Genomic DNA, 19,274 nt, shown 5'->3' with positions numbered 1-19,274 from the left:
CGTATCGAATCAAAGATCCGAAATTTCGATCGAAATTAGTTATTCTTGAAACTTGGATACCCAAATCCAAATCTGTACGCGTTTTGCAGATAATCGTTCCAGTCGAATGTTTTTTCTTTTTGGACGTCGAATCGAACGTCTTGTCCTGTTGTGCGATATGCGCGTAATTTCATGCGCGTTCGCGCGATAAATCGCAAATGCAAAGCGTGCGTACGGATTGGTACAAGTTTGCGACCACTTTCCGTCGTTCGTCGTCGCGTGTGGACCGAAGGGTAGTTATTGTTGAATTTACACGTGCACGCGTTCGTAGAAATAACCCCCTCCTCGATCGGGGCGCGCGTATGCAGCGGCGCGTATTCGCAGGCAGACGGAATCGTTTACGTAGAATACGTTTCCGTGTTAAACGGTCGGGCTACGTGATTTCATTCGCGATACGAAGTCACGATCGCTCCACATCCGTTGCAAATATGGCGCCTCACGTTCGTCCCTACGTCCAGTGATGCACGGTCCCGCGCTCCATAAACCACGCGAAACCGGATCAACTAGGCATTTAGTACGTAGGAACCTGCATCGACCCCGCTTCCGGGATTCATGTGTCGCCTCGAGATTCATGTTTCGCTCTCCTCCGTTTTTCCTATCTCCTTTCTGCTTAGTCCTCATCAAAGACGCGTACTTTCTTCCGTCCGATGGTCGAGCGAGTACGAAGGAAAGAAGGAAAGAGAAAGAAAAGAAACGCGCGTGAAATATCTTTGGAAAAGACACATCGTGATTATATTTACACTGGGAGGAGGATCGATCGTTTTCCTCGAGTTACGTTACGTTAGAGAGGGGTACGTACTCGTCGAGTACGGAAAGAGGTTGGGGCTGGAGGGGGGATAAAGTGGCGGCACGGTCGAAGAATCGCCAAATAGCCAACCGGTCATTGTGCTTGGCTAAAAAGTAAAAGAGATCAATCGACCCGCCAAGTCTTTCGCTTTTCACCTTTTACCTCTTTCCTTTCTTGAAACTTGTGTGCGTGTATCCGTTGTGTGTACCACGTGGTCGATCTTTGATTTTTCAACGACCAAATTTCTTCGCGTGCCACCTTCCATCGATCTCCCTCCTATGCCTTTTCGCCCCCTTCCCCTCTTCTTTTTCTCTTTTTCCCTCTCTCTCTCTCTCCTTTCAATCTTCTTTCCTCTTTCCGCCCTTTCTTCCCTTCTCTCTCTCTTCTCAGCGCCTCGCCCCTAGCCTCCTCTAGCATTTCACTTTTATTCCTGTTTCCCCGTGTCTCTGCCGGACAACCTCTTTTGCCGCTATCCCTGTGTCGCCCCGAATCGCCGACCCTCCTTCCCTCCCCTTCTCATTCTTTTGTCCTGGCCACCAGGCAAGGTTTTACGGCTGATCGTACATCGACCGGTCGAACACGCCCGCTTCCACGATTGATTTCTCTGATTTACTACCTTTCCATCGTGATTCAGCTCCGCCAACTTTTCGACCGTTCTCCAACGGTGCGCTCTCCACTAGTAATTAATTTATAACCTGTTGTTCGATATTCGAGGGCGAATCGGAGGTGTCGAAAATCGATGGAAAAATATGATAAATAATATATAATCTCCGTGAGTTAGGAACCGTATTGTTAGGAGATAACTTTGGAAACTATCGTGCAAATATCGTGGGATATTCCGTTCGTAACGGGAACGAAGTCATTTCCCGGGCTTAGGTTGCAGATTTAGTTAACAACAATGTAAACTTAACCGGGGAGAAGAGAACTGTCTTATGTTTGTACCGTGAGGGAGGAGCGAGGTAATCGAGATATATGGGTATTAAGGAGGGAACGTTGGTACGATTGTCCGGTAAGATCCGCGGATCCTTGTAAATCGCCACAAGCCTCTGACAGTATTCTCAGCCGTATTAACTCCGACTAATACCCACGTTTCTTCCCGGCTATTCTCGCTTGTTTATATCCGCCTAAGCGAAACGCTTTATTTCGCGTAATCTTCCCACTTTGATTCACTCGTCCCACTCGTTTCGACCGCTACGTTGAAGCGAAATTCCCCTCGCCTCCTTTCGAGAGAGAGAGAAATTTTTTTTAAGAAATTCGCCTCCTCGAATTATACACGCGATGTTATATTTACACGTCGTGATTACCGAAATAATAGCTATTACATGGTTAATTATAAAAAAGAAAAGAATGGAGAAAAACGAGGTCGCGCATTGATCGTGTGACCCGATGTAGATAGTGTAAAAAAAAGGAAAAGTTTATGCGCGGAATTTAATAATTTTCAATAAATATGCATCAAGATTAATTAAGATTCGTCGAAATTCTTCTTCCGTTTCTACCTCAATGTGAATTTCTATCTTTGATTCCATTTCTTTTCTTAATTTCTTTCTTTTTTTTATGGAATCGCATCTCCAAAATTTCTTTATTTAAGTGTCATATTTGCGGCGGTCTGATACTTTCTCTTTTTTTTTTTTTTTTTTTTATTTTGCGTGATCTCAATGAAAGCGGCTTTTACGGTTTCGTCGATATTCGACACGCGATCTAGAAACAAAACCATACACGCGTATCACTTTTATGATTTGCGCGAAATTTCAAAACTAGAGAATAGAAGCTAACTATAAAAAAAAAAAAAAAAAATAAAGATACGTATGGAAATGTATTAGTAGAATATTAAAGAAAATTACTATTCACGCTCGGCGAGAACGCGTTCGTAACAAAATCGCGTTGGATAACAAAAATTATTTTCAACTTTTGAAATTATTGCGAATAAACGTTGATTTAATACGAAATTGGCGATAGTTGGATGGCGTGTATACGTATTGTGCTTCTGGTTGATAAGCAAGCGCAAGTAGCGAAGTTATATAAATTTAAATCTTTTTATATTTTTTTTTCTTTTTTTTTTTTTTTTGCATCGCGACGAGGTTTACAGCACGCAAAGTCACGAGTGAAACTTTGATTTTTCAGTGAAGAGAGACGTCAGGGAGAATGGGAGAGAAATTTTAATAACAAAACCCGTTCGAAAAATAGAGGAATCCATTCCATTGAAGTTGCTTTTTGTTTTATCCCGATATCTCGATCCGTTGCCGAGATATAAGGATTCAAAAAGTGTCCATAACTCTTAACGCGACGCGGAGATTATGAATGGACTCGCGACCCGCTAACCCACATTTTTTTCTTCGAAATGCATACTACACGTTTCCTAGAATTCCCATACTACGTCCTCGCAAGAATCGCGGCTGTCACTCGTCTCGAGTTTCGAATAGAGTCGGTCGAGACGAGATGCGAGCGAGAGATCAAAAATTACCTTTCTCTTTGCACCACGATATCTCGGCAACCCGAAGTCGTATCGGGATGAATGAAAAGGCATTTTAAAGGGGAAGATTCCTCGGTTCCGATCCTCGTTCGCTCGATCGACCGAAACTCCCCATCTTCGAGTCACAGCGATTCAAAATTTTTTCAATTTTAATAGCGTTCGGCCGAAGATGAGTGACGCGGAGAGCCGTCTATTTCTGAATAAATATCCGTACTGGGAGCAAAGTAAGGATAAAGAGAGGAATAGATGAAATCCGAAAGAATGGAAAGATAGAGTAGGAAGGAGGATGCGGGGATTGGGAAAGTTGCGGTCGTAGAATGCCAATGGCTGCACGTTCATCGCTCCGATTGTAAATCAATTAGTTCGCATTGTAAATAAATCACCGTTTTACACCTCTACTGTGCCGCGCCATGCGACATTCGTATGAAATTTATTGCCCATTTTCGTGGGTGTCACTTCGATTCTGCGCCGTGCCTACGCCACGATATCGCGATTATAAAAAAATATCGCAAAAATCGCGATTTAATATTAATAATCTCTTGCCATCGATGATTCCAGATCTTTTTCCACATCTTTTTTCTTTTCTCGCTTTTCTCTCTTTATATATATATTTTTTAGAACAGACGAAACAAATATATCCATTCCCTTCCTTTATTAAGTTTTAATGTCAAAGTCGAGCGATGGTAGGAAATAGCAACGTGTCAAAACGTTAATTACGTGTATCGTTGAAAATTCAAAGCGATCCCTTTTAAAAGAATTAGAAAATAGAACGTGTATTTTGAAAAAAATAAATATGTTCCACCGTAAGAGCGACAATTATTGATTATCGTTTACTACCGTGAGAAAAGACAAACCTTATCTCCGATGAACTCTCTAAATTCAAGAATAGGAATACCGGCTATTATTATGCGAATAGAATCGAATCTACTAGTTCTTTCTTAAAGAAAAGATAAATATTGGGAGGAGGAACAGGAAAAGGCTCTAAACTATTTCCGGTTAAATTAAATATACGTATCGTTCGAAAAGTCAGAAATTCATGGGAAATACAGATTGTATACAGATTTTTCGTGATATCATACGTATTCTTTCCATCTTTGTATACGGAATTGTCGTTGTCGTCTGTCCTCGGATACACCTATAAGATGCGTATAAATGATATTTGTTTTTAACGCTGTGATACATCGAAATAAATTATTCGTGGGCAATATAAGCGAACAATGGATCGAATTGAATTTCGATATGTTGCGCAATACGTAATGCTATATATTACGAGCGTGGAAATTATTATTATTTCTTTTTGTTTTTAGATATTGTCGAACGCAAATTTTATCGCGAACTTGATATGGAAACGTTTAAAATTTTATACCTTCTATTGATTTTGTTGTTGCGTCGTTGTGTATAATAATTGAATAAAAATCTCAAATAATTTCAATAAATAAAATACAAATAAAAAATAGATAAATATGATAATAAAAAAAAAAATAAAACGATGAGATAAATAAACGTAAGAAATAAATAAATGTAAATAGAGGAAAAAAATTTAATTCCGCGAAATTTACTCGTAATTATTCCATTAACCGTTTGGAATGGAAATAATAATGATGTTCTTTCCTTTTTTTAAAAGGAACAATAACGTTTTAAATTTTAAAAACACATCAACTTAGAAAGATGAAAATGCAAAATGACCTTATTTTCGTTTATCTTTCCCCTCGCACGTATATTACAAACTTTAGCTTTTATTTTTCGTCAACTGCGTGAAACGTAATTGTTATTTTCCACCGTTGCTGCACTCGTTTATCGAACAATAAACTCCCCTCGAATATATTTATATTCCGTAATCGATTTGGAAAATCGCGTTCCTCCGATTAGAAAAGCGTTTGTAGAAAAGAGAAAAGAGGAAAGGAAAAGGATCGTTCGATTGGAAATTCGGGCGGAGAAGATTTCGCGGTCTGAAATGGGGATCGGATCGGATGCACGGGTCGAGACACGATATTAGACGTGTTGGGTGTAAATCAGAGAAGATCCGCCTAAACGAGGAACGAACGGTTTTGCATGGGTGCATGTAGGTGGCAACGGGCGGACAGGGAGGACAAGCCGGGGACGACGTTCCTGCCAGCACTGGCGTTAATGCTAATGCTAATGCTAATGTCGATGTTAATGGCGTTGACGTTGTCCTCCGCCGATCTGTGCTCGCGAATACACCCACCACATCTCGACACAAACCAAATTCGTTATTACCACCGATTCATATATAACCGTTCCGTTACAAGTAACTTCCAATTTCCCCCTCCTTCCTTACCTTCCACTCGTGTCCTCCAAAAATAAATCTCGCGTCCTTAAAATGATAATGATAAGTATGCGATAGCGGAGGAAATCGAATTCTTATTTTTCGTCGAGGAAGAAAGGAAGGAAGGAGGGAGGGAGGGAGGGAGGAAGGATAGACTGGAAATCGATTGGATTTTCTTAGGTCGAAATGACGTCATCGCCGTTGACGACGTAGACGTCAATTACCGCTACTACCTTTACTACCGTACCACATTTGCATAAACAGCCACGACTCAATCTCTATGCTAATCGACTTGTTCGAGTCCGAAAAGTACCCGTGTTAGATGCGCGTGTCTGAATTCGTGCATCCATATATACCATCCATCCATTCGTGCATGAATATAAGTTGTACATATTTCTCCTTTTTCCTTTTTTCTTTTTTTTTTTTTTTTTTTCTTTTCGTCTTATTCACCTCGAGGGAACGAGGAGAAACGAGTATCGTCGTTCGTTCGTTCGTTCGTTTTTTTAATTGAAATTTCGCACGCAGTTTCGAATATTTCGGCGTTTACGTGTTTCGATTACGTGTAATAACAATAATAATAATATATATATATATACGCAAAGTTTTTCTATTATAGATAATGTAAATACGAATACTGGTTGGTTGATGCGAATCTCTCCCCACGGTACACCTGTAATGCAGATATTTCTGCAACACAAGCAATATTGACATCCAATGATGCAAGCATTATTCCTGAATCCGGATATTGGAATTTTATCCCATATAAATACGAATACTTTATAGAGAAAATATTTGCGCAAAATGTTGCACATTATATTTGCGCATTCGGCACGATAATTTGTCAGTTTAATTTGACATTTGACGTAGATATTCATAGAGCTCGATATTATTTCTTTTTCCTTTTCTTCTTTCTTCTTTCTTCTTTTTTTTTCCTCCCATTCTCGATAAATAACATCGAACAAATCGATATCGATATCAATATCAATATTAAGGGTGTCGTCAAATTTTCGTTACAGAGATTAACGAATCGACTTCCTTCCTCCCCCTTTTTTCGATTCTCCATCCGGCTTTTCCTTCAATTTAATCCTTAAATTATAATAGTCTCGACGAATTGCACCATTACGTACAATACTATTTGCCGAGATGAATGGGAATAAATGTATACAACGTAACCCCCGAGCGGGGAACAATGGTAGATAATGATAAGTCTGACGAAACAAAGTTTCCTAGCGGGAGGAAAGAAAAATATCGTTTAGTTCATTTTTGTGTTCCTAAATTGGATGCTGGACGAACAAGCGAACTCATTTTCTGGAGTGAAAAAATCCGATTTACCGAAATTAAATTAAACCTCCGCGGTAACCTTTGAAATTAAATTTTTTTAAATAGCACTTCTGCCAGTCAACTCGCACGCGAATAACGCACACGTCGAGTGCGGTTTAAGGGGAAATTTCGTCGTGAAAGAAAAAATTCTTCCTTCCCTCCTCCCCCCTCTTCGATTTCCTCCCGAAATGTACGTATACGTTCGAAGATTTCTCGATCCATCGCGAAACTGTTACACGCGGACTGTAAACTGGGATCGACTCGGATATGGAAGAATGGCGACGGTGGCTAAGCTAGGATTCGCGATTTATATTTGATCGAACTGGTCCTAACGCGGTCAATCCTTGCGAGAGTACATCTGCGAAGCCAGGTCTCCGGCAATAATTCGAGAAAGATCTTCCTGACGACGTTGACGGCTCCTTCGGGAATGGATCCCCGAGATAAATGGAAACTCGGAGCATTCAGACCTGCCCCCTCCCCTCGTGAACGCGATGAAACGTCGCATAACTATAACCGCATCGTCCTCCCTTCCTCCTTCGTATTTCGAGGCAACGTCTTTTTCTTCTCTCTCTCTATATACATGTATATGTATATATATTTCGCCAAGTTATCGCGAAAAAGAATCGAGACGAGAAGAGTGACGCGTAAGACGCGCTGTAGTTGTCCGTTCGTGGTTGGAACATGAACGAGCGAGATCCAATGAAACGAACGTTTCTTATCATAACGCCATCTCGGGGGATAAACTCGAAATGAACGAGTTACGACGGCGGAGAGAACAGAATCGTTTCCGTTGTCGGAGGGGGTTAGTTAATCCGGTTAGTCCAGAAGTTACTGGTCGAATCAGCGGAAGAGAAAGAGACGGACGGACAGTTAAGGAAAATGGACGACGGAGGCGAGAGAGTTAGTCGCGTCTACCTTTAGTTACTATTATTCGAGCTGAAGTTAGCGAGCTTTATCAACAGAAATTCGATCGATTCTTATTCATCGCTCGTCATCCTGGCTCGCAACTTTGTCGTCAGCTTTCGCAGCGCTTTCTTCCGTTTACGTCTGTTTCGCGAGAACTTTTTCCAAATTTGCTCCATCTTCGAAATAATTTTTAAGGGTCTTAATTTTTAGGAGAAAAATTGCAATCAACTTTGAAATAAAGATCGAGGTTTGGATGAAGCGAGGGTTGCATATCGCGCGGGAGGAAATGCAGGAATGATCGATGAAAACGTTATCGCTTGATTGGTGATTTCGGAAAATTGGTATTCGAGCAAAACGAAAGTAGGACATTTGCATGGGAAAAACAAAGTTTGAAAATTCGTTGGTTGGAACGAGAAGGGGGAAAATATCACAGTTACCGGTTGGCTGGAAAGTTGGGGGAGAAGGGTTGCCGCGAAGAATACCCATTTTTAATCCGGTAGCTCTCATCTAATATTAACTGGAATTTAAAGGGACTGGGGTGAGAGATTGCGGGTCAAGAATAAAAGGGAAAAGAAAAGACACGGTTGAAATGGAAGAGAGAGAGAATGCATGAACGATTTCGCGCGACTACGAAAGAAGCATATTTTTATTGCTTAAACCATCTATTTCGCGTATATATTCCACTTGTGCCACTTTTCAACGCCACTCTCTCGCGCGTAATATCTCAAAGAATCTCCGACGACGTTTTAAAAACTCTACGACTTTATTCTTTCCCAACGTTCGAGCGATCGGATAAGCGCAATTACGATAACGCGTTTCCGGAATACAGGCATTTAATTATTCGCAAGAGAAAGTATAAGAAAGACGGACGGTCGATGGTGGTGTTACGACTCGATGTTACGAAAGATATTATATTCGAAGCCAAGTTTTGTTTTCTTTTTTCTTTTTTTCCGATTCGGCAATAATATAATTTAACTTTTACAACATCGGTCGGATCTTTGCTCTCTCCAGTATTTTCTCGAGAAATCCTATCCCGGTTCATCCCTTTTATTATTTCCCCTACTCTTTCGGAACATTAGTACCGGCACAAAAGAAAAATAAGAAGCGGAAATGGTTGAATGCATCGCATATTGCGCTGTGAAAACTTTTCTCATTTCGGTTCGTTTAACCCGAGAATGTGAAGGACGCCTATTGACCGACGTGTATGACGTAGAATAAATTAATTCAAAAAAACTATCGTACGATACACGTGGAAAAGAAATATAATATTTAATTCTTATGGTCGTGATTTTTTCTCTTTTTTAAAGAAAATTATTTACTTTGTCCATTAGCGAGGACATCCGATCTGTTTGTCGATCGTTTCATCGTTAATATAGGGTCGTCATTATGTACTTTGCGTGTTGCGTTCCCCATAATTCGTCGTGGTATGCGTATTTGTAGCACGATTGTACGGTACACGAGTGCGATACGTATTACCTTCTCGTCGTCTCTGTTAGCGTACACTCTACTGGAGCTAACGGTTTACATACCGAGCTAACACGCTCTGTTGTTCTTGCGTAGATATTACATTTTCCGCATTTATATACGGTTATTGCGTCGTTCCTCGTGATATATTTTTTTCCCCCGTTACTCCTTCCTCCCGTCTCCGGGCTATTCCGAATCCTCCCATTTCTCGGTAAATGAAACTTTGTTAAGTTCGTTCTCAACGTGCACAATATACGTCGAGTACTTCAAAACCCGTCCATGCATCTCATTGATAATCCTTTTATCCCGCGGTTCTCCTTCTCGGTCCCGGCCCACAGATAAAACAAAAATTTATTCGAGTGTATTTATATATCCGGTTGTAATAAAAAGTAGCGAGTAGGGTTTTTTTACGGAGAAAGTCCTAATAGGTACGTAAAACGAAAATAAAAAATTTGTGGCCGACAATGAAACATGTCGGTGATGGAAGTGTTCGGTGTAATGTCGTACGGGCACGAACGAGGTCAAAGAAGTGGTTTTTATCGATGCTTGCGTTATCCTCGATCTGAACATAATGTTTAAACAAAATGTTTATCGAAATATTTTCACGACAGTGGTTATTACGGACGTGATTACCACGGCTCTTCCGTATATTTACGACTCCTCGCAACTATCATCGTTATTACCTCGAGGCGTGGATCTTCGTCCCTTTGCCTCTGTTAGTCCTATGAACGGAAATATAGATGATCGGTCGCCTCGTACAGAGTATAGAGTGTAGAGTATAGATGGCGACTCGCACGCGACGCGACATTTTTTCGCATTCGCTCGTTAAAAAGCAAGTTTCGAAGCGCGCTCTCTTATTGGAATCGGTTTAAAAATCGAACGTTGCCTGATACGTCGTATGATAATTTACGTTGGTGATAAGAGATTGTACGAGAGATTGCGGAATGTGTCCAGCTGGGCTTATTACTCGCACCTGCACGAGCACGTGAAAGACCGTACATGTGGCTTTGCAACACGATACATATGTTGTACATAGTACGTTCACCTATTACTACCACTATCGCATCGACGATGTGCGGTCAGTTATATACGTCATTGTTATCGGAATGAGCGACTTTACGACCGAGCATTCGGCCCTTTGCACGAGTAAAAAATAATCGATAAATTGTGTTCCGCCTTCGAGAGAGAGAGAGAGAATTCGTACCAAGTTTTCGTAACGAAGAAAATCAAAGTCGAGAGAATATTCCGTACCGTTGAAGATTATCAATTTTGGAAGATAGATGATTGTTTGTTGTTAGAATCTTTGTTCGGAGTGCACTCGATCGGGCGCTCAACCTAGTTTATAACTCGATGATCGCGAGCGGAAAAGCCAAAGTTGGACAATTTGACTGTGCCCTGGTTGAGCGATGGTGCCCCTCTTAGCCGCTGTTCGCGAGAGAAGCGATATAGAATAACGGATGGAAATGTGTTTCGTTAATGATAAAGAAAAGTTAGAGGACGCGTTTCGTTTGTTTCGCTGTATCTCTGAGCCGATCTTGTTTGAAAACGCGCGTGTCTCCTCCTGTTTCTCGACGATATCGCTTCAATTTAAAATTTCGTCCTTTTACGTTTCTCCTTCTTTAGTTCTTTTCGCTTCCGTTCCATTTCGTTCGCGCCTTTTCACTCGTGACGAAGCTGAAATGCGAGGGTATACGGAAGAAGGAGAGAAAGAGAGGATTAGAAGTTATTACGTAGGAATCGAGTAGGCGAGGAAGGTGCGCGTGTCCCCTTCTGCCGCAGATTAATTGTACGTCACGATGGTAAATTAATTTCGGCCAACTGTGATACAAACATTCTTCATCTCTTATGCCACGTAATGGCAACAGTGCATTAAGCTTCTAGTAATTTAATTGGGTTGTGAGGTTGACAATTGCTAAGAATAAAATTCTTCTTCTATATAAATATATATATAAGGAACGAAAAGAAAAGGTATACACGTGTATACAGATTGATTTGGTGTTCAATTTATAAAATTTACGATTTTACTCAAGATTATTATTTTTTTTTCAGACTTTTAAAATACGATCACATCGGTATCAATCGGTGAAAAACATTATAGTAGAATAGGTTGAAAGATGATGTCGGATGAACGCATCTGGATGCTCGCGTACAAGTGAGCAGTAGTTTGCATTGATACCGGTATTCCTCGGGCTCGAGCCTAACCAACAGAATTCACATTCCATTTGGCATTCTCAGGAGACAACGGCAGCTGTCGGAATGCAGCCGAACCATCTCCTCACTGTATAAACACGTACAAACAGAAACACTCAGAATTGCATAATCTCTATCTTCTTTCCCCATCTCTCTCTTTCCCTTTGTCTCTCTCCCTATCTCTATTTTCCTTCTCCTATACGTAACATGTCTCTGCATCTATAAATGCGCAACTTGATATTTAGCGAGAATAACGGTAAACCACTGTTTTGCCCGTGTGTGTGTATATATATATAGTATATAGTATATAAGATATCCACGTTCTCGATCATCGAACAAACACGATTACACCGTATTCCCATTTCGATCTCTCCTTCTTCGTCCGTTCTTGTCGCGAGTGAAACTCTAAAATTATTAAATCGATCGATAGTTATCGTGACGATAATATTTGGTGTTGCAGGGCCGATCGTGACGGCGAGGGCTGTTCTTCAAGGTACGGCGGAATTACCATGCGACATTCGCCCCCCTCGACAAAATGATTCTGCGATATTAGTCGTTTGGTACAAAAGCGATATCACGCCTATATACAGGTGAGCATCGATAATATCGATTATTTGCCCTTATAAATGATTCGTCGATTTAAATTCTCGCGCGATGAAATTGTTACAGTTACGATATGAGGGGTAAACAGTCTGAAAAAGATTCACACTGGAACGATAAGAATCATTTAAACGATCGTGCCTTCTTCAGAACGGTTACCGAACCGGCCACGTTAAACATCAATCACATCGAAGAAAGAGACGGGGGTGAATACAGGTGTCGAGTAGACTTTGCCAAGAGCCCCACCAGAAATTCCAGGATTCATCTGACGGTTATAGGTTTGTAACAAAAGAGAAGGAAAATAAAAAAAGGAAAAAGAAAGGTTTCGATCCGCTACGTTTTATCTAAATTTTCGTGGAAAAACAGAAGAAAGGAAAAAAATTTGATCGATCCCTTACTTGATGTTTTCGTGTGTATATTTCAGTGCCGCCGCATAAACCGAATATCATCGACGAGCATGGAACGATTGTACAAACGATAACAGGTCCGTACGAAGAGAACGAGGATATGAAATTGCAGTGTCTCGTGTCAGGGGGTGAGTTTTCTCGTACCAATTTTGCCAAAGTTCCTTCAAACTTTTCCTTTTCTTCTTTTTCTTTTACACGAGAGAACGATCAATTAATTAATTCGCGTTAATTCACGAGAATTTATTAATCAAACTACTCTAACTCGTTTTTAGTTCGAATCCACTCACTTCGATTCGTTTAATCGTCTCGTCACGTTAACGACAATCGAGTTTCGTCTAAAGCGAATGGACAGACACGATAATCGTTGCGGAAACGTACGCAGCAACGTAAAGAAATTGTTTGATCGAATTACGATTATCGAACGTGTTTATAGATACGTGTATGTAACGTTACCTCTTTTATCTCTGTTTACATCCATTTGCAAAGCATCGTAACACGAACGATATCGCACGATATGTATCTTTTTTAATATTAAGTATCTCGAACAGTATCAATTTCATCTTGAAATTATCCATTCAGAATTACAAATAGTTTCACGTGTAAATAATACGCGCAAATTAAAAAGTATAAGCCACGTTTTAAACGTTGTTTCTATATTTTCGTACGTGGTTTTCAGGTCGGCCAGAGCCAAAAGTAAAATGGTGGCGTGGAGAAATGCTTCTCGACTCGTCGGACGAACCAGGAGAATTCCCATCCCTTCGTAGAAACACTTTAATAGTAAAGCAACTTTCAAGGGCTGATCTCCACGCTGTGTTTATTTGTCAAGCATCCAACAACAATATCAGTCAACCTGTTTCAGCGTCCGTTACCATTGAAATGCATCGTAAGTTTAATTCTAATTAATATTCGATACTTCGTCCAAGAGAACGATCGTATGATCAGAAACATTGTGCATCGATTGCGAAAATACGAAAATGGATTTTTTGGAGTCGAGTTAAAAATCGTACTGAATAAATTCAATAATAACGAGAAGAAAGGAATGCTGCTTTACTCTGTCGAGCAAATTTCGACATAATTACGCGTTAAGAAGTATTTGGAACACTTTTCAAGTATGCGCAAATTTTTAGGGAATGTTCACATTGTCGATACGCATACGCTCGATATTGTCAGTGTGTAATCAGTAATTATAACGCTAAAATTAACTCTTTGATACGAAATGCAGTAATCGTTAATTAACCGAAATAGCAAATATATTTGCGACGTTCTTGTCCACAAAATTAAATCGCTCGTAATTTGAAAAATAAGCGACATTTTCGTATTTATCTCGCCTTGGTGTCTAGAATTCGATTCTCAAAAGGTGTCCCGCTCGTTTCTTAACACCTGTAAACACGCGCACACACACACGCATATACGCGTAACGAGTAAAATATTCCTTTCTCACGTCGTTCGAGCATTTTTTTGTTTCTGTCAACACACGATTAACGTTAAAATTACATTCAGATCATATGTTTCTTATTTTTCAGTGAAGCCAATGTCTGTAACGATATTGAGCAATGAGCACACACCACTTAGCGCTGGTCGAAAGTATGACATAAATTGTATAACCGTCGGATCGAGGCCACCAGCCAAGTTATCTTGGTACATGAACGGAAAGAAATTGAATAATCACACGGAGAAGGTACGTTGTTTTTCTTTTTTTTATTAAAAATCTATAATTTCATCTCGTACAAAATAATGAAAACCAGCCTAACGCTTTAATATAAAGTTGAAAGCTACTCGAAATATATATGGGGTTAAAAAATACGTGGGATACCTTTGCAGGATCGATGCAACGAGACGGAAACAAAACTCGATGCTCGAAAATACATGGAACGAGATTTATTCATCGATCATATAATTTAATTTTGAGAGAAGGGAACGAACAAACGCTGATTTTTACGGAATTGTCGCACATTGATTACGAGACGCAAGAGAAAATTGTACAATTGTATCGAAAAGAAAATTCGATCGTAGAATGAATGGTGCAATTGTTGAATTTTCCAATTTTTAAGCGCGCAATTAATCGTCTGTTTTCTGGAATTACATTTACGTTTATTTCACGCGTATTATCGTATTTCATTCGAGATGGAGAAAAGCTATCTTTCAAGCATCCCTTATTAGTCTATCCAAATAGTTCAAGTTTAATTTAAATAATTACAAGTTAACGTAAGTTAACGTAACACTTCTCGAAGGTGTAATTAGTAGCCTCTCTCTTTTAAACTAATAGCCTCTCGTTATCCGAAAGTGTTATTCCAAAGTAACTTTTAAAACTTGATATTTATTTATTATTATTTTTTTTTTTTTAAAGGTGTCTCAAGATGGAAACACGACCAGTTCCACGTTAATCCTGAAACCAACTTTATCCGATCACGATAAAATGATAACTTGCCGAGCTGAAAACTCTAAGATTCAACGAAGTATAATGGAAGATACGTGGAAATTAAACGTATTTTGTAAGTAAAGCTGTTTTTTTCTTTTTTCTTTACGCAAAATATTTTATCTCGGATTTCTACGATCTGCAAAAATTATTCTCAAATTGTTTAAAGCAATAGGGGAAAAAATACGCGTACATAGACAATCGATTCGTTCGTTATTAACTGTCTATCACTTTTTTTTTATTCCTTTCCAGTCGTTCCAATTTTACATCTCAAGTTAGGATCGAATATGAATCCGGACGACATCGAAGAAGGCGATGACGTATATTTCGAATGCAAGGTCCATGCAAATCCTAATGCTTACAAGGTCATATGGAAACATAACGTAAGCGATACATATATAATTCACCTTACCGAATTGTGAAAATGGCAAACAAAGCAGAGCGATTTACAATTTGATCGAGAAAATTGATATCATCGAAAATAATATATCAAGTGTGCAACGATCATACATCATACATCTTGTACAGAAAACGTTTTCGCGTGCGTGTTTATTCCTCGTTAAATTCCCTGAACGCTGCTGTGTTGCATCTTTTTTTTTTTTTTGTATTAGTTTCCAACAAAATCCCATCCATATTAATGATATTAGCTTCGTTTTACAAGCTTTTTCGAAATGGAACGAACGACAAGAGACAAACGCATCTCCGAACGACGATACAATCGCCATAACGATCGAGATTGTTTTATAAGCAATTTGACCTTGCATTAGGAACGACTGTACGCCAGCAGGGAATGTTCGATACCGTATCGCAATGTCGTGTTGCGTGACGAGAGAACTGTTGACAAAAAAACTTTCAAGGGTACGTCCTCGCCACGAACGATCACTTTCTGTGTTTCGAACGCACATGTGTGTCCACTTTACACGCCGCTCGGCCGTGTACATCGATATCGCATAATATAACGAAACAACTTCATTATCCGGAATTTTCACGCAGATAATTATGTAAGAAACTCGTATCAACGATGGGTGCGATCATCCATTCGCTTAAATACTTTCTTCTTTGCTTTCTAGAGTTATTTTTTTTTTCTTTTTTTTTAGATCGACTTCCTGCGTTCGCGCGTTTCGCTTCTCTTCCGCTTTAACCCTCCAGCTGCGGATGTTTTTCTCTTTTTTCTTTCTCTCTCTCTCTTCAATTTCGCTTTCGTTTCGAACGAGACGAACGAACGAACGAACGAACGAACGAACGAACGAACGAACGATAGAAAAATTGGAAGACGATTGATCCACGGCTGGAGGGTCCGATTGGCCTCATACTCCTCTCAACAGGCTTTTTCTTTTTTTCCACGAATTCATGATGACCCTGTGTCTGTTAAGGTTTTTTCGTCAACCACGTGCAGACTTTCTCCATCCCTAACGGCGTTTCCAGAACACGGCATGCGATTCCGCTTGCGATTATTCGAATAACATTTGAATGCGACTTGGGTCCGCGGCGCGACGATGAAGCGATTACAGAAATGCCTTGCTAACGACCGAATGCTGAGATCGAGACCTGAGATCTGGCACGTTAGAAACCGAGACTTCCACGCACCACCGATATTCTGCCTGGCTCCTAAATAGATAGGAGGATAAGGTGAGATAGCGTTATTCGAAACCCAATCTTACTCTTTTCCGTTATGAATACAGTTGGAGATAGCCCGTTGTCGCCAAGTAAGTCGCCAGTTCGTCGAGCTCAAACGTGAGAGAAACGTAAAGCTGCGCCCACGTCTGATAAGCGCATCGATAAAGACGCGCTATACGTCGATATCGATACGCGGCGGGATGACGAGGATGGCAAGGATAGGACGAGCGACGCGATTCGTAGACGCAACTCGACGAGTTAGCAAGGAATTATTGCTTTGTCCTCGGTCCGTTGCGCGAATGGGTTGAAGAGAAAGGAAAAAGAGAAAAATTAATAACGATTAACGTCCGTAACACACACATTTACGACACTGTGATACGATGATAAATGTAAAAACCTTCCCTGGTGCCGCTCCATCGATCGTGTGCGTACGATCGAAGCAAGATTTGCGTGCGGGTGTTCCTGGTACAAAATTAAGTCGCTTATAACCTATTATTTATAACCGCGATACGATACGATACGTACGAATTGGAAAATTCACAAGTTTTAAATTTTCTTTTGTTTTTTTTTTCTTCTTATGGATATCGATGTGAATTTGAATCGATACACATCACGTGTATACGTTATTGTTGCAGGGAAACGTTATTCAGAACAATGCGAAAAACGGTGTGATAGTGCAGGAGTACAGCTTGGCTCTGAGGAAAGTGAATCGTTCTCAAGCAGGCAATTACACTTGTATCGCTAGCAACGTAGAGGGAGACGGTTACAGCAATACGGTCGAACTTAAAATTATGTGTAAGTATCATCTCTAGAGCGGAATTTAATTCTTTGGTCTTTATTTAAAAACAAAAAAAAATCTATCTCCAATTTCGTTCAGACAAACCTATATGCTTGCCGGATCAAAAACGGATTTACGGCGTAGCGCGTCACGAAGACGCCCGGATAAGTTGCAACGTTGAAGCGTATCCACCGCCGGACAGTTTTCGTTGGACGTTCAATAACACGGAAGAAATGGTGGACGTGTCCGAATCGAAGTACAAGAACTCGACGCGCCGTAGTCAGAGCATCCTTGTTTATCGGCCGATGACGGAGATGGATTACGGCACGGTCTCGTGTTGGGCGAGTAACACCGCCGGCCAACAGAACAACGCATGCGTGTTTCACATCATTCCAGCCGGTACGTTGCTACGACACGACGCGCTCTGTGGTAGAAAAGTATAACGCAACGATTTTGCAGGAAAACCCGAGTCTCTGTACAATTGCACGTTGTCCAATCAAACGACCGAGTCTCTCTCGGTGGAGTGTTGCGTCGGTTTCGACGGTGGCCAACCGCAACACTTCCTTCTCGAGGTGTTCGACCAGCAAACGGGAATATTGCAAGCAAATATCACGTCGAAAAGGAACGCCGCTTTCACCGTTCGCGATTTAGAGGCTGGAAAAATTCTCAATATGGTTTTGTACGCTGTAAATGCAAAAGGGAGAAGCGAGCCGACCTCGTTGGAAGGATTCACGTTAAAGGTCGCTGAGAAACAGACTGGTGAGTAATAAATAATGAATAACGATTCGTCGCGTCTCGTCACGTATTCTTTCTCTCTCTCGAAAATCCGGACCCGATTGTCGCTTTCTTTGAATTTGTTTCTCTGAATCTGAACACGATCCCAACGTCTAGGGCAGGGTTTGTCAGTCGTAGCCCTACTGATGAGTCTGGCTGACAATCCCGAGACGAAACGTGTTTTTCGTGCACCATCGCATCTCGAGTGAACGGTAAAGGATTAAGAGCAAGAGAAACCTAGTTCTCGAACCCGTGTTCCCCGGGATCCGGACGTGACGCGACGAATTGGTGACAACGAGACGTCGATGAGAGGAAATTCGTCTCTCCTTCCTCGTCGTCTCTCTTCTCTGCCAACGAATGCGAATTTAACGAATTTCTTTAACGAATTCGATCGGACAATTTTCCGTCAACGTCTAGGGCAGGGGTTGTCAGTCGTAGCCCTACTGATGAGTCTGGCTGGCAATCCCGAGACGAAACGTACGTGTTCGCTTCTCTCGTCCCCAATTTCCTCATATTTTTCCCCTTCGACCGTCGCTTTGTACACGCAATTATACGAATTGATGTGTCTTGGTTTGGTTACAGGTATACCGGTACCGTTTGAGATCACTCCGTTATTAGGAGGACTGATCGGTGTAGTGACCGCGTTACTTTTCGTTACCGTAGCTACTCTGGTAGCTATGAAGATAAGAAACGAGAGGAGGGCTCAGAGACCGAGCGATCTACCGTTAAAGAAGAGTGCCGTTCCTAGTTCCGAGGATTTGTACGATACCGACGACAGAAATCCGGACGTTGTCCCCATAAACAAAGGTATAAATCGACCAAAAAAAAAAAATTGTCACTAAGAATCGATGAAAACAAATAATGTATCCATTCCAATTCCAAGGATTAATTTTTCGTTTCGAGGTGGAATCAATGGAATGGATGATTAGAGACTTGCAAGAGAGACATATATGTAGATATAAATATGAATGGCACGCTTAAATCGTAACGATAATAACAATGATTCGTATTTAAAAGGTGGTGTTAAATTTAAAGGTTCGGATTATCAATTGACGGGATCGATATCCGGCACTCCGTTGGCAACGCAGAGCACGCCGGATAGACTTCCATCGACTTCGCTCTCTATACAACAAGTGACTCATCTGCAAGGTTTATCGCCGTATTCGCAAGAGTATAACAATTATCCAACATTGTCGGTGAGTTTCGCTTTAAGAAAGAT

At 40.7% G+C, this 19,274-nt stretch overlaps 1 protein-coding gene across 7 annotated transcripts in view; it reads left to right on the top strand.

Annotated features, from left to right (window-relative positions):
• LOC107997378 (synaptogenesis protein syg-2) overlaps positions 1-19,274 on the top strand; it is a 51,780-nt gene that overhangs the window by 30,894 nt on the left and 1,612 nt on the right. For 4 of the 7 annotated variants that reach the window (XM_062086109.1, XM_028666519.2, XM_062086108.1 and 1 more), the window contains 12 exons: positions 11,924-12,053; positions 12,133-12,341; positions 12,488-12,598; positions 13,147-13,353; positions 13,994-14,148; positions 14,818-14,962; positions 15,139-15,269; positions 17,139-17,298; positions 17,381-17,680; positions 17,741-18,040; positions 18,638-18,862; positions 19,073-19,251. In XM_062086109.1, the coding sequence (XP_061942093.1) occupies positions 11,924-12,053; positions 12,133-12,341; positions 12,488-12,598; positions 13,147-13,353; positions 13,994-14,148; positions 14,818-14,962; positions 15,139-15,269; positions 17,139-17,298; positions 17,381-17,680; positions 17,741-18,040; positions 18,638-18,862; positions 19,073-19,251 (2,252 nt within the window). Of the gene's footprint in view, positions 1-10,008; positions 10,309-11,544; positions 11,564-11,923; positions 12,054-12,132; positions 12,342-12,487; positions 12,599-13,146; positions 13,354-13,993; positions 14,149-14,817; positions 14,963-15,138; positions 15,270-17,138; positions 17,299-17,380; positions 17,681-17,740; positions 18,041-18,637; positions 18,863-19,072; positions 19,252-19,274 lie in introns of those variants that run through there. The other 3 variants (XM_028666524.2, XM_062086112.1, XM_062086111.1) reach the window with 3 other exon arrangements.

This window comes from Apis cerana, linkage group LG15, assembly GCF_029169275.1.
Source record: "Apis cerana isolate GH-2021 linkage group LG15, AcerK_1.0, whole genome shotgun sequence".
NCBI classification, from domain to species: Eukaryota; Metazoa; Arthropoda; class Insecta; order Hymenoptera; family Apidae; genus Apis; species Apis cerana.
The sequence above is the reverse complement of the archived record's forward strand: the minus strand, read 5'-3'. Positions and strand labels throughout refer to the sequence as shown.